General features: G+C 38.5%; 1 protein-coding gene across 1 annotated transcript; it reads right to left on the bottom strand.

The window, feature by feature from the left end:
- Positions 1–19496: 19496 nt before the first annotated feature.
- On the bottom strand, positions 19497–23061 carry irx3a (iroquois homeobox 3a). The gene is made up of 4 exons (XM_072279551.1): positions 22379–23061; positions 20830–21844; positions 20103–20169; positions 19497–19884 (listed from the first exon to the last, which is right to left on the bottom strand). The coding sequence occupies exons 1-4, from the start codon at positions 22589–22591 to the stop codon at positions 19830–19832; spliced, it is 1350 nt and encodes a 449-aa protein (XP_072135652.1). The 5' UTR covers positions 22592–23061; the 3' UTR covers positions 19497–19829.
- Positions 23062–23348: the final 287 nt, after the last annotated feature.

Raw genomic sequence — 23348 nt, 5'->3', positions numbered from 1 at the left:
TAATCATATATCTGGTCCCTTAGAATACCTTCCAATAACTTTCCAGTTCTGATGGCCCAAAACATCGACTATTTACCCTTTTCCATAGATGCTGCCTGGCCTGCTGAGTTCCTCCAGCATTTTGTGTGTGTTGCTTGGATTTCCAGCATCCGCAGATTTCCTCGTGCTTGTGTTCCCACTACTGGCCTATAGTTTCCTGGTTTATTTTTAGAGCCTTTCTTAAACAGTGGAATAACATCAGCTATCCTCCAATCCTCCGGCACCTCACCTATTGCTAAGGATGATTTAAATATTTAAATACTTAAATTGAAAGTGCATTTTCTGCACTTGCCTCCTTCGGGGTCCCAGGAAGCACCTTGTTAAACTCTGGGATTTTTCCACCCTAACTTGCTTCAAGACAGCAAACACCTCCTCCTCTGCAATATGTATACAGTCAATGAAGTCGATACCATTTTGCCTCACTTCTATAGACTCTATGTCTGTCTCCTGAGTAAATTCAGATCCAAAAAAAAAATACACTTAAGATCTCCCCCATCTCTTTTGGCTCCAGGTAGAGATTACCATTCTTATCTTCCTAGCAACCAGTTTTGTCCCTTGTAATCCTTTTGCTCTTAGCATATGTGTAGAATCCCTTAGGTTTTCCTTCACCTTGTCTGCTAAGGCAGCCTCATGCCTTCTTTTAGCCCTCCTGATTTCCGTCTTATGTGTTCTCTTGCATTTCTCATACTCCATAAGCACCTCATTTGTTCCTACCTGCAAAGCACCTCCTATTTTTTCCTTCACCAGGGCCTCAATATCTCTTGCTAACCAGTCTTCAGTATGATGGGTAGGGAATATGTTTACATTAATGACTGAAAACAGATAGCCCAGGATATCAGAAAAGGAAGGAAGTGGCGTGTATTTGTAATGAGATAATGGTAGCAGTGTGGTTAATTTACCGGACAAGTATCCAGAGGCTTGAACTATTAAACTGAAGACTCATGATGGGTCTGAGTCCAAAACGTTGACTCTTTATTCCTCTCCATAGATGCCGCCTGACTTACTGAGTCCCTGCAGCATTCTGCGTGTGTTACTATTAAACTGGAGCCATGGTTTGACTCTCACCACTGGAACAGCTGAAATTCAAAGTTGAAAGTACATTTATTATCAAGGTACAATATGTGTACATTATACAGTCTTGAGATTCATCTCCTTACAGGCAATGTAAATTCAAGTAATAGACTGCAAAGCAAATATCAATAAAAAAATAGCAGTAAGACTACTGCTTTGGTGTAAAACTCATTTGGTTCACCTGCCATAGTTGCCCTCTGAAATAGCAGCAATGTATTATCCTTGTCAACGTAGCTAAATCAACGGAATGGCCTTACTTATCTTGTATTCCTTTTACTGGCTGACTGTCCTATTCCAACTCTATCTTAGGTATTGACCCCATTGAGAACCCTCCGGACAGAAAAACACTGTGCTGCAAGTCTATTCCTGTATCTACAAGAAAAGGTCTGATCACATGTAACACCAAGAAGCACAAGAGTAATGGTTATTGATGGTGCTTTATAGGACATATCTCAGAGGATGTGGGAATTCCTTCTATATTTTGTGTCGAGCTTTATAATCGTCATTAGGGAACCACAGAATGGAGCACTGTTCTTCTTCATTTGCAACCAGGAGAAAGAGTAACGTCTTACTGTTGTTGCTTTGAATGGCACCGTTTTACCAAGCAGTCTGTGCATACGTCTGGTTTAGAGCCGCCTTTTGAAGATGTGGACTTCCTCAAAATAGGTTACTTCACTATTTTGTTTCAATTTTCATCCAGCCACAGCCAAGTTACTTTCAGCTTACACCACCCAAACATGGCATATAGATCATGCCAGTGTTTTTTGCTCCATTATTTATTTCTTCCCACCCCTACTTCATCTAATCCAACTGCCTTTTTAATTTCAGAATTATTTAGCTTGAATTCCTCTTAAATACCTCCATATAATTATCTTAACCATTCATTGTGGTGGAGTTTTCTGCATTCTGACTCTCGTTGGGTTTTATTCCCAAGTTTCTTACTGGAACCATGAGTGTTCATCATCTTCATGATGCCTAGTTTTGAATTCTCCCACCAAAGAGAAGAAGTTAAGTACTTCTCTGTAAAATCCCTTCATTATGTCAGGCATATGTAAATATTCCTCAGCTTTCACTCTTATAGAGTAACATGAGACACAGCCTGTTCAGTCTTTTAGCACTGATATTTTCTTTGTAAGTTTTGTACTTTTCCCTGTGACTCTAACCTTCCTACAGTAGGCAGATCAGAACTTTACAGAGAGTTCTCAATGCTGCCCTCAGCCTAAGTGTTCCCTGTGGTGCAGCCTACCATCTGACGTAGGGGAGAAACTCCACTGGAAAATATGACAGGGCCTGCCCTCCTACATAGCCAAACATGTGGGCCTATACTTTGGGCCAACTTCCAGGTCATTTTTCTTATTATTGGAAAGAATAAGGGTTCTGAGTGTTGCTTTATACGTGGAATTCCCTTTGCACTTAAACAGTTGTTATGTCAGTCATATAATACCAAAATAAATTAAGAATGTGTGAAATTTTGATGCAAACCTTAGCTTTTTTTCCTGGAAAAAAACAGCAGTGCATTAAAGTCGTAACAGTAATTTATCACTGTCACTTTACATTGCTGGTATCCTTACTCTTTCAATGTAAGAGACCATTTCTTTAACACCACAATACATCCAGTGCTTTTGGAAAGCACTGCTGGTGGCAGGAGTGGTCATGTCTGCTTACTTTCCTCCTAATTGCTTGAGAAGGCGATATCTTCAGTTTATGCATACACTGGGTTTTGATCCAGAAACCCCTTTTGATGTAATGATAACTGTAATTTTAAGAAACAGTTACCATATTTTCTTGGTACTTGATATTCTTTGATGCACTAAATATAAATAGCCTAAAAATAGCAGATTTAACGCCTTAATATACCGCTACAGGATCTATCTTTAATTGCCATCATATGTAAGATATATTATGGATATGACATCGTAATAACTATGCTTAAAATAGATTAAACCAAACTCAATGCAACTCCTTTTGGAGCTTTACTAAATGAACTGAAAGACATAACTGTCTTGTGAGATCTGAAAAATGCAGATAACATTGAAAATGTAGTCACTGTATTAAAGAATACGTTTCAGAATGTACATTATTTCAACTTTGTCCTTTATGACCCCTTTCACAGCAGGGATAATAATTGTATACTCCACAAAACTTTAAGTGGGATGTAAAGTTAAAAATCTAACTTGCCTGGAACCTGCTGGTCTTAAGACTACATGGAGACCATGATGAGGGTAGAGGTGGAGACAGAAGCAACTGCAGATGCTGGAATCTAACCTTCGTATCCTGTGATTGGACACACCCATATATAATTGGACCTCTCAATATTATCACCTTCCTGCACCAGAACCAGGATGCTCTGTGATCAATAGAAAGTTTCCCACCCTACCAGATACCCCTCGGTATCTCAGCCACCAGCAATCACATCCTCACCCAACAGGCAACAGAATGCCCATCCTTTCCCCAGCTATTATCTCCAGCACAGCGGTTGGCCTCTGACCCCAGCTGAAGTGTTCCTTGCCTGCCAAGGAATCCAAGTTGCCAATCAAAAAGGCTTCCAGGTGGGATAATGTTTAAAAGAAACACATCTACTGCAGCCCATGTTTCTTTGCTATTCAAATAACAACACAGAGCTTGTGTAACATTATATCTGAAAGTTTTTGGAGGTTTGTCACCCATTTTAAAATGCCACTGATGTTTTATTTTGCTCTTTGCCCTTCATGCTTTGCTCTTCTGTTTGATTAGGGCTATTAGTCTAAAACATTTCATTGAAGAACCCAGGTGCATTTAATATGAATTCAAAGCATGTAAACAATTAGGTGTTATGTTGTAAAGCTTTGCAAAGGGAAATTTGTTCCTATTTCCAGTCCAAAAAAAGCTTAATAGTCATAAACCAGATTTTGACATTTTTCCCTATCTTTCAATCATTGCTAAAAAATGTCAGTTAGGGTTGTTAAAACCAAGCAGAAAATTAAGAATGCATTGCATAGCACAGCTGTGGAATGATTACACTGCACAGTGGTAATGTGCAAATACCTCATGTGGTTGCAGCATTATTTTCTATAATTTTCTTCTGAGCTACATCTAGCCAGAATGACTTGCTCAACTTTAACATGTCAAGAAGAGGAGAAAATGTCTCTCTAGTTCACATAGTGCGGCGAGATTCTGTCCTACAGTGATAAATAAAGTGCGAAGATGAAAAAGTACAGAGCTGTTGATTGTCTTCTGCTTCTCAGATGTGTGGCATGGAGAGTAGAGCATTTATTCTGCTAAATTTGTAGTACTGACAAATATGTTGGCATGGCAGGAACTTATGGCAGCAGAGCTGATGATTTTGCCAAACATATTGCATGCCTGGCAGTCATCTGCAATCTTAGCTCACTGGGGCCTGTTCATAGGAAAGATGACATGTACTAACACGTAGCTTACATGAACCCATTTCTAGGTGTCACTCAGCCGGTCTTGTATCCGACTTCCTTCCCATTACCTTCAAAGGCTGTCTTTTAACGTACATTTATTAAAACTTATTATCGCTGGTCAAGTGACTGCTGGCGTGATTCCTTGGAACCCTCATGTAATGATTGCCTACTTGCCAAAAAAATATTGAGCTGTGAGAGAAGCTTTGCTTTGTCAGGAGGAAGAAAATAAAGAGAAATCGGCAGAGCTTCAAAGGGTACATTTCCATAATTGCCCTGTAACTTTGGAAAAATAAATCTGAAGGGCAGAGAAAAGCACAGTCTCTCAGATGAGTGCACTACAAAAGCCAAAGAGGTCTCAGTCCCACTTGTTACTATTCCAATTCAGTGAGAGAATCCTGCTCCTTCCTTTCAGCAACAAAAGCCACAAAATCACTGTCCTCTTCTCGTAAAGGAGCTCGGACTGAAGAATAGCATCTTATCTACCCTTTGTCTCAGTCCCAGCATCAACTACTCCTGGAAAGTTGTAGCACAGGTCTTCTGTGCTCAGAATCGCTGCATACCCCTTCTTTTGACACTGACATTTTTGTTCACAAGACAAGCTTTTGTGATTATACTCAGAAAGAACAATCAGGAGAGCCTAATAAACGGATTAGTAGGGCAGACAAAGAACTGCGGTGGCTTCAAAGCCAGGCCAACAACACAATAGGGATGACATTTGTTCCTGCTAGGGCTTAGGCAGGCACTGGATGAATGTGCTGGCTGTTCATGATGCAAGTAAACAATGGGTGAATTTGGAAAGAGGTTGAGAAACACCAAACATTACTCCTTGTCTTCCTGAGCATGGAAAAGGCATTTGCAAACAACACTGTTTTATTTACTTCTGAATTTTCTCTAATTTGAATTATTGCTGATGGCATCTTTTCCTTTTAAACCTTGTGAGAAGATAAACATACATATCTTCACACAATATGATGAATTCAACCTAGAAGCGCCATCATTGTTTCTTCCTATAAGAAAACTGATGAATTCCGTTTAATTTTTTTCCCCCCACTTCGGCGTGCCTTGAAGAACTATACCAAAAAGCAATAAAAGCATAAAGTAGATTGAGTGACAATGGAACTTGAGCTGTGGCTTTTGGATTGAGGCTTTGCTTCATTGCTTCTCAATCATATTCTCTAGTGACTCAGCAAAGGGATTGCATCACAGTATTTAACATTGCTAGGAGCAAAGGAATAAAGTCAAGCCAGTGTTGATTATTGCTCATTAGCCACAAGGACATACTTTTGTGTGTGAATAAATGAATGACACCATGTCCTGATGGAAATAGTCCTGGTGTAGCTCTAAGCAAAATCTCAGCTAACATTTTCATTTGCTTAATATAAGAGAATCCTGCTGGATGCGAAGGGGAATATATGCATCCATGATTATTTTATTCCTTATAGACAATGTTTAACAAACCTGCTTAATTTTTTTTTCTTTGATGCTATAACAAAGTCATTTAGTGAACATTTTTATTAAAAGTAACATTGGCTGGATTTATCAATTTTTGAAATTATATCATGAAATAAAACTAAAGTAGATCTGTTTCTGTTATTTCGTGGCTGAAAGACAACTGGGACTGCAGCTGCATTTTTTTTTGTCTTTTGCATTGATCTTTTTTTTGAAAAAAGAAAATCTATGAGTAAAATTATTCCTCCTCACTTGTAAAGCATGTTCCTGGTTGAAATATACTCCCTGAAATTCAGTGCGTCCAGCACTGACTATCCGAGCAGGCATTGATAGTAATTCCAATTGTGGTACAAAAAGAAGTGACTGTTTCTTTTTCCAGTTATTTTATAAATATGCCCACACACAGTGTGTACCTAACATGGCACATCATCAGACTTCTTACCGTTCCTACACCTAGAACCTAAAACATACTTATGTTCATACACAAATTTTAGTCAAATTATTCAGCTTAAGTTTTTCCACTCAACTTAGTTGAGCATCACAGCATAACTGTAAAATTAAAGTATATAAATTTAATTTCAGCAAAAATCTTGGTTTGTTTTAAAACAGACCTTAAATACTTTACCAGATTTTTCTATATATGCTGAAAATAATGTCTTATCATTTCAAATATTCAAAATTAGACTGACATTATTTTCCACAAATAACTGACATATTGGCGACATCTCATTTTCTGAAACATTTCTCTTCATTTTTCTTCAGACATATGGTTACCTTTCTAATCAGACAGCACTAATTAGGAGAGAGAAATAAAATTCTAAAAACCTGCTGAGAGCATGATTTAAATAAGAAGAATCTGGTCAAGACCAAACTCCCCTGCAATTTTATGAAATTTCCAACTTAACTGGAGATGAATTGATGTCTAAGCAGTAAATGCATATTAATGCTGTTTATCCATGCTTGCAAAGTATATTTCCTTATGGAAAAGTTGTTTGTGAAAAAAGCAACTTTGCACAATTTCATTAAATCAGACTCAATACAAACCAAATGGACCCCTCTTATATATCTCAGTAATTTTAATGCAATGCAAATGAAATTGAGTGAAATGAGATGTTAATAACTTGACAATTATCTTTACACAGTGTGTTTGATTCATTCACTATTAACCCTGATATAGTTTGATGGAAACAGCTATATGAATAGAGAAATGAAGTGAACAAGAATAAGTACTGCTGTGTAGTTTTCTTATAAACTGAAAAAGTGCTTCATTGTATCTCACAGGGCAATATCTACTTAAGATGGTTGATACTTAACTGCCCCAGCATGGTTAGACTGCTGAGGAGACTTTCAATTACAATTCATTCATTAGCTGTAAGGTGCTTTGGGATGCCCTGAGGATGTGCAAGATACCATATAAATGGAAGTTTGTTCTTCACCTTTACTGCAATGAACCCTTCATGGACAGTTCACTGTGTTAAAGATGTAATATGCCTTAGGCAGGATTTGTTGGCAATTGCATTGTGAATACTAATATGCCAAAGAATATTTTGAAAAATATTCTTTATATTGGCAGATACTTCTTTAGGAAAATAATTAAAAGCTGTAGTTAACTCCACTGGACCAATTACTGTTAACGTGGTTGCCTGAGGTAATAGCGACTGTGGCCCCTAAGCTATCAGTAGCCACAATACATTTGTACATGAACAGGTGCACAGAGGCAGGTTGGAGCAGCTGAGACTAAGGCATGGTACTCTCGACGTTTTAAACTGAGCGTGCTACGTGTAAAATAAATCAAACAAAACCTTAGGGGAATGAGGCTACATAGTTCTACATCTTAAAACCAAAATAGTGGCATTCTTCAAAAAAGAGGAGCTCTTTCAAAATTTAAGTGTCATCTGCATAGACAACTAAATATAAGAAATAGCTCCATAATTATTATTTATACAAATTTTATAGCTGTTCTACCCCAGGGCTAAGGTTCTGAAGTGCTGTAACAGTTAGTCTCTTCTAAATTAGCTCTAGTTTTTTTAACCATCATTTCAAAACTTCTTTATAATTGCTCAAATCAGAAACTACATTAGACATATTATTTCTGGTTCATTCACTATTAATTCTTATAAATTTTGAAATCACTGGAAAGCTGAGACATTTAATGTCAGAAAAGTGCTACACTACCGTCACTTCTTTATACTAGTTGTCAACAAAGACAGTAGTGAGAGCATAAAGTAGGTGTTTATCCACTGAAGAAGATATCTTCCTGATGAAACAGAGGTTCTCTAGATTGCAAACAGTTATCTCATCTGACAAAAATCAATATCTCCGCTAATTAACTGCCAACAATACTCCAATGGCAAGAAAGCAAAAGGCATTTCACGTAATAAATTACAGCTGCAAACTTTTATTTTGATCAAAACTGATGCACAGCCATTTTTAACAAACCAGTTTTCATGGCCAAATTCCCAGTTGCATAACTGTTCTAATGCTGTGTTCTGAGAGATTTGCAAGGCGGGTACCATCAGCAACTGCCACAATATCTGGTTTCCAAGCTAAAAAAAATACAAAGTGCCTGATTATTGAAATAAATAATCAGAGAAATTAAATTTGAAACTGATAAGTTATTTGTAATTTTACCACATATTTTCATATAATTTCAAAGTCTAGACACCCATTCAGAATCAGAAAATATTAAAAATCACTTAAAAACCTTCCACAATTTCTGACTGTGTAAAGGTGTTTCACAGTTAATGGAGTCATCCCTGTAATGCAGGTGAAATGCAATTAGCATGCACATAGCAGGGGCTCACAGACATCAATGAAATGAACACTGATCATCAGCTGTCACAATGTTGAGTAAAGGATAAATGTTGGTCATGAAAATTTCTCAAGCTGCTTTGGAAATATTGCTGTGTGGTCTTCTATGTCCACCTGGGAGGGAAGGCAGTGTTTTGGTTTAACATTTCATTCGAAGGACAGCACCTCCTGTGGTGCAGCACTGAAACGCTAGTTTAGATTATGTGATCAAGGTTCTGTAATGGGGCTTGAAAACACACCACCAGATTCAGAAAGGACAGCAGTACCACTGAGCCGCAGTGAGGTCAGCTTTCTCATTTTGCTCCTGCATATCCCTTACTGTCTCACTTTCAGCCCCCAAAGTGTACATTTTATACAGATTCTACACCTACAGATATGTCACCACCCAAACCAAAAGAAAACGCAAATAATTCATCCAGTAATTAGAGCAATAATCACTTTAACTCCTGGTGTCTGGTCTTACCGCAGCCCTTCAACCTCTTTAAAATACATCAAAGAAATGCAATTTGGAACCATGGTTTTACAATATACCTCACAATGCGATTTTAGTAAGCCACAACCGATGAGTCATATGGGTTTATATCTACTGCAGAGTGAATGGTTTTTGTAAGCCACTGTCCACTCCTTTATAAAACCTTTTAGCAGCACTGTAAATGTCTTTTTTATTATTATAGATAAACTGTGGCATTATTTTTTTAAAGGTGGTGCTATTCTCATGAGAACTGTTCCTTGTATTAGATTAAACCTTCTGAGGTATCACTGGGAGACTCTAGCCATTGCTTCCCAATTGACTTTTTTTCCCCTCTTCAGCTCCTGTGTCCCACGTTATACCATGCCTTATGATCTTTAGTCCTCAAAAAAATGCTTTTTGGTTAAAAGAAGGGATTGTAAAGACTGAAAACGAGTAGTGTTTTCCACACGCAAAACTCTGATGTTGTCAAGATTTCATGTGGTGGTAAGTTACTTTTAAGTGACTTGCTGGTAAGTGGGTCAATCTGTAGGTTATTCTATAATAGTTTCCTGAAACCAGAGCAAACATTTTGCAATTGCTGCCATGTTATACTTGTTGGTGTGTCTGGCCAATAGAATTGGACGTAATTTTTAAAAATATATCCTCGGTCCTTTTATATAGTCAAAACGGGCAATTAATAATTGGCTAAAGAATACAGTATGCAGAGTCACCAGAGGCACTGTTGCATCACCTAGGGTTCCAGATCACATTCAAGACATGGCCTGTAAGTCAGTATTTTACTTGAATTTTTTAGGGACCAATCCATTGTTTTGTGTATATATACAAATTATGCAACTGTACATAGACAAACTGGTAGGTATTGATGAATGTTGAGAGATGGCGAGACAGTGACAGAAATATCAATTGTGATTATTTTGGTTTTACAGCAGATAAAAACCGCCATGAAAGAGACAACTTTTCATGGTCAGTCAGCAATAGTTCATTGCACTTGTATACTTTGTTCATAATGCAGGAACTTGCTTTGTAAAGTGTGAAGACGAGTGTTGTGAGTACCTAATCAAATTGAAAAACAAAATTATCCCAGTTTTCATTATAGAGATAAATATTGCGTTCTTTATATCTACTTTTGTAGATACTCTGTCAAAGTAAGGCAAAGCAATGTGAAGGCATCCTCCAATATTTTCGAGCTTTTCTCTAATCAGCTGGCAGGAACAGGAACAACACTGAAGAGGCATCTTCAGCAGGTATTTGAAAGAGTAGAGCACAAAAGGATATGGAATTAATGCAGGCAAGTGAAATTAATATATGGTCAGCATAGACACAGTGGGCTGTAGGACCTGTTTCGACTCTATGGCTCTAACTTTCTCCCCCTTTCCTCCTTGGGGTAGAGTTATGCAAATGCCAATTCTTTTCCAGTACCTATCCCAGCTGACCATCCCTGTGAATGCTGCTTAACAATGATAATGATGGACTTGTGGCAACATTAAAGTCTGCCCTGATAGTGCCTGCGCCAATATGTTCAATCCAATAAGTGCCACTGAGTGCTGATAAAGCATAAAAAGTTAGCCCAGTTTTCTCCACCCCAGTCAAGGAGGAACATTTTTAGAGCAATTGTATGTGCTGAACTTACTCCAGATAACCCAGTTTGGGACTTTCTTGGATTTTGTGGTTCAGTCACTCAGTAGAGTCATTATGAATGCAACAGTGGAACATAGTTGGTTTTCAGTTAACTTGGCACTCAACAGAAATTTTGAACAACAGAGATAAATAGTAGGAGAATGGTGCCAAAAAAAAAATCTGGAGCACATTTAATTGAATAGAATAGCTGGTTCTGCCTCTTATATCTTTGTGCACCTTCAGTAATAATAACTGATGCAATTCAATCTTGATTGTTTTCAATGGAAATGTCAGGTCCTATTGTCATCCTGTTGTATTTAAAACACACGCCTTTGCCTGTGGCTGCAGTATAGTTTATATATTCCATGAAGGTTACATCAAGGATATTGGGTGTAAGCAATAACACAATACTTCTGATCATTTAGAATGAGGATAGATGGGCCAAGTTGCCATTTCTAGTTCTCTGTTACCTTGTTCTAGGCTGAAAAACTGATGTGACTAAAATACATTATTAATGATATGCTTATAAATGAGATTAACTCCTCAATCTACTACTGTGGTACCTACTTGCTTATTTAACTTGTAAAGTAAATACATTACTGATACTTCTTTTTTCACATTGTTTGTAAAGTGTTCTAGTCGTTGCCATAATATCAAATGATGTGTCGCTGTTTGCTTTATAAAGAACTCACTAGCTAGGTTGCTATGTACAGGATGTGTAGGATGTCTTTATACAAATAAAGAGAACTGTAACAACAAACAAGCACTGTAATGTCAAAAAGGTAGAAACTTCACTCCGCTGAAGGTATCAGTGATATAAAAATCTGAATAGCAGATCTCACTGACACAGCTTTCACACACATGAAACATATACTGTCACCTAGCACCTCATGCTTGCGAAGGGCTGGATGGAATGCATTGTCTGTGAAGCAACTTCTCACTGCTTTCCGTTGTGATACAAAAAAAATCCAAACAAAAACATGTTTGAATGCCAGTGTGATGAAATAAACCTTACATTTGTGACTGGTGAGCAGCCAGTGTGAAGTTGCCAGAAAAAAAGTATCGAGATGCAGACAACTAAAATGTTTTTAATCTTGCAATAATTTTTTGTAACAGAAAGAGGCTCATTTTTTATGTGGGGGATAAAATTCATTCTGTCTTTATAAATCCTGTTAGGTTTATTAAATGAATGCTTATAAATGATAGGACAATGAATGTGTAGATATTAACATTATATATCAAGAAAAAAGTGATGAAATAAAACAACTTCAAGAACATTTTATCAGTGGAACTCAGCCTTACAGATTGATGTATGCAAATTGGCAGCAGAAAATTTGTGTAATGTGAGCCTATTGAGTGGGCTTTATGTAAAAATTTCCTTTTGGTCATCCAGCTATTCTTGATCAATCAAACTATCCAAATAATAAATGGATGAGATTACGTTTCTTCACAACCATTTTGAGTTCCACTTGTGCTAATACCAGTTTGCAAAGAACAGAGCATTTTTGCCTTGAGCTATAACCAAAATCTCATTTATGCTTAGTGGCTCTAGGAAGTAGTCTCCTTCTATTAGACAAAGAATATATAAAAAGTAAATCCTATTTTGTATTAAAATACATCTAAAAATACTATTCTCAATGTCCCACTTAGAAATAAATACTCCACTGAGAATTCAAGGGTTCACCATTTCTCAATCCCATGTTAGCACTGCCATGCATCCAACAATTTCCACTATTACCCCAATGAACATATAAAAATAGCCACGACTAGTCCAATTTGCTTCTCAAGCCCGATCCTATATTCAGTGAAAATGTGTCTGACTGGATTGTAGTATCCTTTTCACAATCCTATCTGCATATAGCAACTTTGCTAATTGAGAAATTACCTTTCTCTACCTTAAAGTCATTCAAAAACTGACTCCACTGATGCTTAAGCAGTGACTTGAGAGAGAAAAAAAATCATCCCATCGCTGTCCTAAAGGGGTGAATAGTAACACTTAGTTCTCGATTTTTGAACAAGAGGAGATTTCCTTATTTCAATCCAGTCACCTGTCCTTCTTCTAAACTCTAGTCTAGCCAACCCAACCATTCCTCTTTAGACAATCCAATTGAAAGCAGATATCATGAGATCAAGAGAAATTATACATTTTAAAAAAATATTTGGTATGTACATTTTGGAGGATTTAAGCAAGTTCTTTTAAGAAGATGGTTAAAATAACCTGTCATTTCAAATCAAAATATATTGTCATATTTCAGGCAAATGGCAGGTAAATTACTTCCAAGAACTTCCTGGGCAACAACATTCATTGGTATGGAAACCTAACCATGGAAATCTAGTAATTTCTCTAGCATGGATTTCACCGCTCCTAAGCATTGATACGTCTCAGTTCTATGGACAAAATTTATGTTCGTAAAGAATCCAACAATATTTCAAACAAAATAAAAACTGCTTTAAAACTGTAGGCATATTATTACAATCCTTTAAATGTTCAAATATTTATTTGAGAGAATTAAACTCCACCATATATAAAATTAGTTTTGCAGTACAGGAAAGTTGCAAACAGCTTATGACATCATAAAATTTACACCAGACAACAAAACATAATCCATTGGAGTATTTTTCAAGGAGAGTCACTCTTAGGTAATTTCTGAAGATTAAGCTGGAGAAGGCTACAAAGTAACAAACGCCATGGAAAAACAGCAACAGTGGTGGGCATGCATTTGAGTTTAACTGCATATGTATACAGTCTGGAGATTGTTGCCTGTTTTCTGGTGTGATGGCAACAGTTATATCCAAATCAATATTTACAAGAGCAATACTATATGATTTCATTTGCAGGAGTACCTGTTGATCTGGAAAAAAATCAGAAATAACTCATAATTGCACAACACCTTTCACAACCCGATTATATCTCAAAGGCATCAATGTTATTTAAAAGAAGTAATTACTTTTAAAATGCCTATGTCTGCATTGTAATATTCCACAAATCAATTAACCAGACACTGATGCTGTCAAAAGGCGTTCAACCTGATACATGAATTCAGTTTTGTCTTCCCACCCGTGCTGCGTGGCCTGCTTAACGTTTCCAGCACTTTCTGCTTTTCACAGTCTATTTCATATGCAGTTTAGGAGTGTTGATCAGGACAGTGCAAGTAGTGCACCGCGACTTCTGTATCCACCGGAGATGATAGTACAGTATGGCCTTAGCTTACTTAACCTACCACTGACCGTGCAAAATTTCCGCCTTAGACTTTGTGCTCAACCCCTTAGAAAGAGGTTGTACCCTGACTTTCCGACTCGGACCTAGTTGTGCTGAGGATGACATTTACCAAACGATCACACACGACAATAATTTACACGCAAATCTCTAACTGTGAGGCTGGTGTTCATTTTCCCATGCGCTTCTGATCCAATTTCAGTCCATCGTTAATTTCCTGTACATGTTCCCAACAGAAGAATCACACACTTAGCAATTATGGCGAATTATATCGCCCTGCGCTTATCTCCTGAACTTGTCCTTAATGGACGTGGAATGCAGAACCGTTCACGTGTTAGTGCGGTATGAACATATACTGTAAGTGCTTTAATGAAAACAACCTCTTTTGTTTCGTGTTAGCGTTTGTACTTGCAGGCCAAGATCACAAAAGAAAAGATAGAACTTTGATTGCCAGGAGCCAATAGAGTATTACTCACTCTGGTCACTGTCCGGGTTAGAATTTGCACCAGGAAGGTAAGAGCCAATCACAGAAGAGGCGAAACATTTAGTTAACTTCAAAGATCGCCCTCTTTTACCCTTTCGTCATTTTGGATTAGCTATTTCCACTTCCTCAACATAATGCATGACTAAGAATACTTTCAAAGATGCGCAGAATCTTCTGAAATTCGAATCACTAGAGTTATTAAATTTATTATACATTGGAATTACTGATCGTCTCATTAAGCCAACTGAAATTGAAGTCTAGAGATTTTTATTCCACTGCAAGTAATCCCCACTACCCAGTATAATATTAGAAGCCACCAGCAATGTTATACATTACGTGTACATACTTGTATGGTATCATTACTGAACTCTTAAACATTTAGTGTCCTAACTCGAGGCTCAAGGCAGTTCACAAACCGCTCACTGTCGCTGCAGAAAATTAGAATTACGCTGTGACTATTTCATGATTTTGTTTAGATCTCCGAAAACAGATGTATTCGAATAAACTTATAAGTCTTTCAGCTCTGCAAAACTTTAAAATAAAACGATTCCTTCATTTTCAACCAATCAATGCAGAAGTGGGTTAACCCACTCCCCAACCTTCGCAGTCAACCCGTGAGCTTCTCGGTAATTGGTCCCAAAGTACCCGAACACGCACATTTGATATCTCCACAAGGTGTGATTGAAAAACCCAATCTTCCAAATAAGCATTTCCGTAAGGACATCCGAAGTTTTATGCTTCTCTTTATAACGTGACATTCAATCTCATTCGGTCCGATATTACAAGAGAAATTTTCTCTAACCTTACAGAGTATTTCCAACCATAAGGTCTAATAATTGTTTCTTTATTTATGAAGCGGCGGGTCAGAAGATCCACAGACCCCTGCTACTGCTGTTGCACATTATACAGTGTAGCAAACCCTTAAAATTAGCCAATGCTGACAATTATGGGCAACTTCATTCCTGCCAGTCCACTTCAAACCAAAGACACCAAACTAAATGAACCAGTTCTAAAGTCTGGAATACATTTAGCATTTTGAATGTACCAAATAAACCAGCAAATCTCTTCGCCCGACTGTGTTTGGCTAGTCTAATATTCTTAGTAACAGTGTGGCTGAGAAACCCCGTTGTCCCTCCCATGGCTGTGACAGCCGAGAGGTTCTTTGCTGGGATAACGAAGAACAACCAACGCACCTGTCTCTTCAAGGATGTAGCTGTCTATTTGGGCGCAAAACTTTCCTCCCTCACTTCTACGCGAAACACGGCCCCACCTCTGCCGCTGGTCGGCGAGGGTAATATGCTGGATGAAGAGGTTCGGGGTCTGAGAAATATAAATTAAGCCAAGCCTTGTTCCCTTGTGAAACTTTGTTTCCCAACTGCCCCAAACCCATGTGATGAATTTCAAAGATTTAGTTATTTTAAAAGATTGCTTGTTGGGAAATCAATTTTTAAAGTAATCAATTCCAAAGATTAATTGAAAGCAAAAAAAAAATAAAGACCGTCATTAAATCATTTCAAAAGCATTAACTTGAAAGCGCGGACTCTTTTATTAACAACATGAGTTCAAGACGGGGAATTACCCAATTGCGATAAAATCCGACATATTGAAACAATATGCCAATTGGCCGATTCAGGTTTATGCTTTTAGTTAAGTAACTGGGACTGCTGCAAAAGTTTAACTTCTAAATAGCAGTATTTACGAACAAGTCCAGCTGGTTTTCAACGTTTTAGTTATCACCACCAAAATCAACCTCGTCGCCTCCTCTCCTTCAAAATACCCAAGTCTGCATTGTTTCTTTATTTTTAAATACAATCCTTCATCAAGCGAACTAGTGAAAATAACTGAGTGGGGAAAAGATGATTGCATCAATCAGTGTCAGGCCAACCAGAGATGATTTATGAATATGCGTAATGGGTTCTCACTTCTGAACAGGAATAGTGGGTAGATAATTGATTAGACGGGAAGGGGGAATGAGCGAGAGCGCCAAAGAGGGAGGGAGGGAGTGGAAAACGGAATAAGAAGATTGCGCAGTGAGAGCTAACTATATTTTCAAACGCATCAATGAGCATGCTAAAGTAATGAATGCCCGAGACTGGTCCAATTATTAGCGGAAAGATACGTTCCGATAAGTTTTAAGCAATTTCCCAAAATAATATTAAAACTTCCAGAATATTAATGAGTATTAAAGCAATTGGGGCGTTGCTGCTCGTTGTTGCCTCGCTGGTTAAATGGGACAGGGTGCTGTCGAAAGTGGAGCTCCTGGAGTTCCTTAAATTAGCAGGAACAGCAAACACCAATTAAAGGCGGAAAGTTCAAAGAATCCTCCAAATTATGTCAGGGGTACAGTTGATGTGCTGTCGTCAGACTGTGAAGCCGTTTTTTTGTGGGGAGGGGGAGGGAGGGAGGGAGAGAGAGAGGGGAAGGGAGAAAGGGGGAGCGAGAGAGAGAGGGAGGCAGAGAAAGAAGGATCGAGAGAGATGGAGAGAGTAAAGAAGAGAAGAGAGAGAAACTTTACGGCCTCCCCAATCTCTTTTAACGAGTCCCAGCTAAACTTCCTACATCCCACGTTTATGGCGAACTATCCAAACGCGACAAGTGTTTTTAATTTAATTGGCTTTATTTTAACCGAGTCTAAGATTAAACCAAGGAAATGAAACAGAAAGGACAGCTTCGAGTCTGTTAACCGAATGAAACATCTGATAGCTTGAAGTAAATTGTGCAGGAAGTATTTGGTGAGATAGATACCGCATACACCCTGGTTGCGTCTGCCGAGCTATACATTCTCATAATCAAAATAAAGGACGGTGGGGATCTTGGCTAGGAAACTAAATCACGATATACAACAGTTTAATTAAAGCTTTTTCGAATTACTTTGTGCTAGTTTAACAAAACGAAACTGCATGTTTCAGTTACTGAATGAATGCGCTTTGCGTAACAATTAGAAAACGACAGGAATCTCCATTTATTGCATTTATTTAAATAATCGGGAAAGTGGTGTTTTAATTTATAAATGGTACAAAACAGAATTATCATTTGCTCTGATCAACTAGTCTGCACCCGACTTATAAACCCCAAATCTCCTTCCGTCGTTTAAGCACGTTTATACCGAATTTTAATCGGAATGTATTTTCATTAAAATGTCATTAAGCGATCCAATAAAGGAACTTGAATTTTAAAATGAGTTTAACTTAATATTTCTTTATTTTACCTTCGCTGACTTAAACCTAAACGTCGTAATCGATTACACTTCAAACAGCACTACTTTATTATGTTATACATGAATGCGATGTAAAAGTCTTTTAGCACGGTTTAATCATGTAATCTGCAGAATACTACTTTCTGAGAGATCCAGCAGATGCGTGTTTTGTAACAAAATGATCGAGAGCGTATCAATTTCTTACCTTCGGAAGAATCCGAAAGCTTGGGTAATTCCGCGCTTAGTGCCAGGTGTAAAGACTTTTTTTTGATTTTTTTTAACGAAACTCGGGTTGATTTCAGTGAAAATCATTAACAACTACAATGAAACACATTACAAGAATTCAAAGGACCCCGCACCAACAGTGAACAAACGTGTAAAACAGTTTTTAATTCCATTCATTGTCAATAATTTATAAAGAACTTGGTTAGGAATTGTTAATGGACATTCTATTAGGAAAAATAATTTTGATGTCGATCCCCTTAAAATATGATTAATGCGCCTTCTGACCAATTTTCAAAGGAGGTTTCTTTTTTTCACAATGATTGTATGTCTGCGGACTTAACTGGCAGGGGCCTGTTTAAACCATTCCCAATATTTTATTCGTTAACATATTTCCCTTTCGGGAGGTGACAGTATACGGGAGGGAATAAACTGGCTTAGTCTCAGGGAACAAACTTCTTCACAAAGTTGGGAGCCGACTAAAGTTTGACTTGTGGCCTGGAACATTTCAGAGTTCACGACTGTTTTGCAAACCATCGAGGATAAATGGCAGTTTCAGAGTCCCACGGCTCTGAAAGCAACGCACAGGGCGAGTCAACGTTTTTTAAATGTTTTTTTTCACAGACAATCAAATTTTACAAAATGAAGGGATTGAGCGGAGCAAGAGCAAATGAAGCAGCTGGCATTTATGACTCTTATCTCCCCCTGATATACCACCATTAATTTGCGGCGTTTCCCACTGCTTTGTACTGCAGCATTTCACAGTATAGACCTGCAGGAGGCGCTCTTAGTCCAACTCTTGCCCCCTCCCCCACCCCACCCCGCCTCCCCCTCACTGTAAAACCCAACACATCAGCGTCTGCCCTTCGGGGGTCTGGTATTATACAAGTCATTTAGTCATTATACTGCATAAGTGTCTTGAGCATCTACAATCATCTCGCATTAAAATATTGCCGTGATGTTTAACCACAATCATTAACGATAAAGTGAAATTATGATCTCTTGCAACCAGTTAAGATATTTGCTAAATCCTACAACAGGATAATCCTCAAAGCATTGTTTACAAATAAAGATCTAAACAAACGACGAAGCTGTACTTCAGTGCCGTATTTTGGTTTCTTCAATAATGTTACAAACGTAGTGCAACAATTTAACCTGCGTTATTTCGGCACTTGGGAATAGTTTTTAAACTATTGGCTACAAAAAGCGATGCAATAACTAGCTCTTCCCGCTTATGGAGCCACCAGCATTTTAAAAATAATTCAGAGGGGATCATATCGTTTTACACTTTGTTGCGGACTGTTATAAAACACCATACTAAAAACAAAATTAAATACTGCTTAGGCTTTTTCAGTCAAATCGTTTCTTTTACAAGATTTCCAATATGTATTTTCTCTTGGCCGGAATGTCAATTGATAGTCATACATCTCAATGCATTTAGCAAACAAAACATTAATATGTTCCTAGGGAATTGCTGCTCGTTGAGAGTTTTGAAAATTCAGACACAAATGTAAAGTCATAATCGTTCATTTATTAGCCAAAAATATATACTTTCTTGTACAATTTCGTTCACACGTATGTACACTTTTGTTTGCGGTATATACAAAACATCTTGAACACCAGGTGATACCTAATTTTCACTCGACTTACAAAAAAAAATCTGGGTTCCACATGTCACAAACTGAACTAATTGATACACGCCTTCTCGGCCAGTATAACATTACCAATTTTATTTTAATACACATACATGCTTACAGGTTAAACTATACAGGGGTAAACATTTTTTACATTCCATTTAACAAGAAAATGGTTACAAAATAAAAGTTTAAAAAAGCCAAAAGGGACTATGCGGAGGAGAGCGCCGACAAAACCATGGCTGCATCGAGTTGTTTCTGGGGTCTGAAACGAATAAAATTATTGACCATCAGTGTTTACAACTTTTGTAATAAACATTGAGACCCATGTTTTGCATAAAATGTTGCAATTTAAGTTTTGAATGCAGATTAACTGCAGTGAAAGGTACCCCCAAAAATAGCTGTAGGCCTGTTTTGATTGGGATCTCGAGTCTGGTATGAAATCGTGGGAATATACAGGGAAGAATAAAATGTATTTCTTACCGTCTCTGAACCGGCTGAAAAGCTGTCTTTACTATTTTTTTCTCTATTTCCAAGGCACTGCTTCGATCTGTAAATAATAACGAGTTCTTATAATTGGTATTGTTCGCCATTACCGAGGCCACCTTTACCCAGAGCGACACGCTGAAATTCAACTTTGTTGGGGAATCGTTACCTATTATGCAACTTCAAGTACAAAGTGATCCGAATACAACAAATGGTAAGTGTTATCTTATTACATTGGTCTTTTCTGCCGTTTAATACTTATTGGAAAAAAGTTGTTGTAATCAAATTATAAATTATCATTTACAATGTGCTAAAAATCAGTTTATAATAAATGTAATTTTGGCCATCAAAAATCATTATCCCATTACTTTGATTGCGCCTTGTAGGAGTTTTATTTTGTATTCAGTTACAGTTGAGCAATGCTACTTTTCGGAAACAGGATGTAAAAATCTTTAGGTATCGATTCAAAAGCTTGGAGAGAGAGCCTTTGTATAGATATTACCAGAAAATAAAATTAATTCGAAACAGCATGGATCACTTTGCAGATCTTCAATGAGTTCACTTTCGTTTTAAATTTTGAACTTTAGTGGGGGCCCAGCGTTAAGGCTGCCAATCAATTTTATTCTTTTTTTGCATTACGTTGATCCTTTTGAAAATTTTGTCTGATGTTCTCACAGTCTGGCTGGAGCATGTATTTTGTATTTTTCAGTCAAATGCTCTGTACCTGTTACTGTGGGTTCTGCTGTCTGAGCCCGCTCTTCTCCTCTTAGAGTACAGAATGCAGGGACACCAGCAGCCGGGGCTGCTTGACTAGCACTGAGTCCGAGGAAGTGGTTTGAATTGATTAAAGCCAGGGGGTGATGAGAAAAGGTTCGGTTTGTCCAGTTCTGAAATTTGCCCATGGGGCAGGCGAATAGTCTGTGCTGGCCGAGGAGAGACGAGGCTGGAGGCCCCGCTGGAGAGCTGCCTATCTGTGGGGACTTGCGGGGATTGTCCGGAGTGGTGGCGGTTTCAGCCAAAGACCAGATCTTAGGCTTTTGGTTCAGCGACAGGCTGTTCTCGGCTGGAGAGGAGACGGGGCTTTTCCCCTCGGAGTTGTTTTTGGTCTGGTCGCCACTGGACTGTCCTGAAATCTCAGGCGAAAGATCGCCTCGCTTCTCTTCAGTCACTCTGGAATCTTTTACCACCGATTTCAGAAAACCGTCCTCCGAACCATTCAAGTCATCAAAAGTGTCTGAGATCTCAGAGTCACTTCTCCCGTCCAGTTTGCAGTCCAGGCTTAAGTCCGGGTCGTGCTCGTCTTCGTCCTCTTTATTCTCGATATTCTCGGTATCGATATTCTCTAAATCGATCTCCTCGTCGTCCTCCTTTTTCTCCCCTTCCAGGTCCGGGTCGCTTCCATACGAATTACCCTCTTCGTCCGTTCGGTTTCTGGGAGTCCAAGTCATCTTGTTCTCCTTCTTAAGCCTCCTGCGAGCATTAGCGAACCAGGTAGACACTTGGGTCAGGGTCATTTTGGTGATTATGGCCAACATAATTTTCTCCCCTTTGGTCGGGTATGGGTTCTTTCTGTGCTCGTTCAGCCAAGCTTTCAAGGTGCTGGTGCTTTCCCTTGTGGCGTTTTTCGGCCTGGATGGATCCCCGAACTGGTACTGGCCGTAAGGGTAGTAAGCGGCGTGGTGGTGTGGGAAAGCAGGGTGTTGTACGCTCGGACTGTCCTTCAGTTCGTACTGGGCGCCCTGGGCAAGAAAACGAAGGACGAAAGTGGGAATATTTTTTAAGCATACATGTTAAAATAAAGCATTGCTGTTATTTCAATTACATTCTGCATTACTAAACGATCCGCCCATTTTGAAACACACAAAAAAAGTATGTGAATGCAGTGGGGGGTGGGGATGGAAAGGGTGTCGGTGGTGGGGAAATTTATCTGTTTGGGGGACGAATCAGGAGGAGAAGGTTTAAAGTGGTTAGAAACAAACCAGCAATGAAATTTGCACAAAAAATCTGCAAGTGAAATTAGGAAGGAAGTGCGAGTGAAACTAGCAAACGCAGCACAGCGACAGGCAAAAAAAAACTTTTATCGAGAAAACTCGCCGTGAAAAGAAAAGAAAAGCAGCGATTGCATTTTAAAAAGAAAACGGCATTAACGCAGAGACCTATACCTCCTTTTCCTCATCCCTGGGTCTTGTTTTCATGGTTGCAACAAACTTTTTTTTAATGATTTACTAGATGGAAGAGACTCAGATAGAGTGAATCGACGTAAATGTTCTTACCAGCTGAGGAAACATGGGGAGATCGGCTGCATAAGGCAAAAAGGCGCCGTATCCTTGAGCGGCATAAGGGGATCCATACATGGTTAGTACAGTAGAAGCAGCACCGGACGCCGTCAGATCGCTCCCAGTCCTGGAAGACGATATACCCTGGCGATCTGGGTATAGTGGCCTAGTCGCAGCTATGTACTGATATCCCAGTTGTGGGAAAGACATGGTCAGTGACTACTGCGAGAGAAACCTCTGTGCAGAAAGAGCCGCAGAATCCACCTTTAATGCTATAGACTCAGCTGAAAGTATACGTTTCCACATGCAGACGCACTGTAACAGATCCGATCGCTCACTCTCAACTTGCTATTGATCTGAAGGTGCCCGGGTCAGGTCCTAACAGATTCGTAGAGATTATTCGGAGTTGATGGCCTGATTGACATTTCTGGTATTAACTAAGCCCCTCCTATTTCTTTAGGGTCCGCCGCAGCTTTTACTCAATCTCCGCTTTTGTCACAGAGCGTGTCTTTTCCAAATCTATTTACTGACGTCGCGATCTTTTATTTCAGTTGCATTCAAGTCGCAGTTTGCAATCGCCAATCAGTACTAGTTTCTCCGGCAAAAAACACGCCCGCTCCCAATTTTTTAAAGAAGAACATTCGCCTCCCACTTTTTGCCATAGGGTTTCTTCCAAACGCTACGTATTTGTAGAACTGTAATTGGTTGCAAAAAGGAAAGAAAATCGACCCAAGTAAACCAAAACAGAATTTGAACAACTTTTAATCTCTTTGATGTAGTTCTTCACTCAGTGTGACTAAACTTCATTCTCCTAGCTATTGTTTAAACTTTGTTCGGCAGAAACTTAGTTTTGGTGACGTCAGTACAAAATGCATACACTTCAGCTTTGATCCTGATAACTGTTCTATTAAATAAAGTACGTTTGTTTGGTACAAATGGGTTAGATTTTTTTTCTAATTGAGCTGGC

Source organism: Mobula birostris, chromosome 15 (genome assembly GCF_030028105.1).
Source record: "Mobula birostris isolate sMobBir1 chromosome 15, sMobBir1.hap1, whole genome shotgun sequence".
Taxonomy (NCBI): domain Eukaryota; kingdom Metazoa; phylum Chordata; class Chondrichthyes; order Myliobatiformes; family Myliobatidae; genus Mobula; species Mobula birostris.
The sequence above is the reverse complement of the archived record's forward strand: the minus strand, read 5'-3'. Positions and strand labels throughout refer to the sequence as shown.

Coding starts and splice junctions, on each gene's coding strand:
- irx3a (XM_072279551.1), bottom strand. CDS start 22,591: ATGTCTTTCCCACAACTGGGATATCAGTACATAGCTGCGACTAGGCCA. Junction 20,170..20,829: donor AGCAGAACCCACAGTAACAG/GTACAGAGCATT, acceptor TATTATTTACAG/ATCGAAGCAGTGCCTTGGAA. Junction 19,885..20,102: donor TTTCAGCCGGTTCAGAGACG/GTAAGAAATACA, acceptor TATTCGTTTCAG/ACCCCAGAAACAACTCGATG.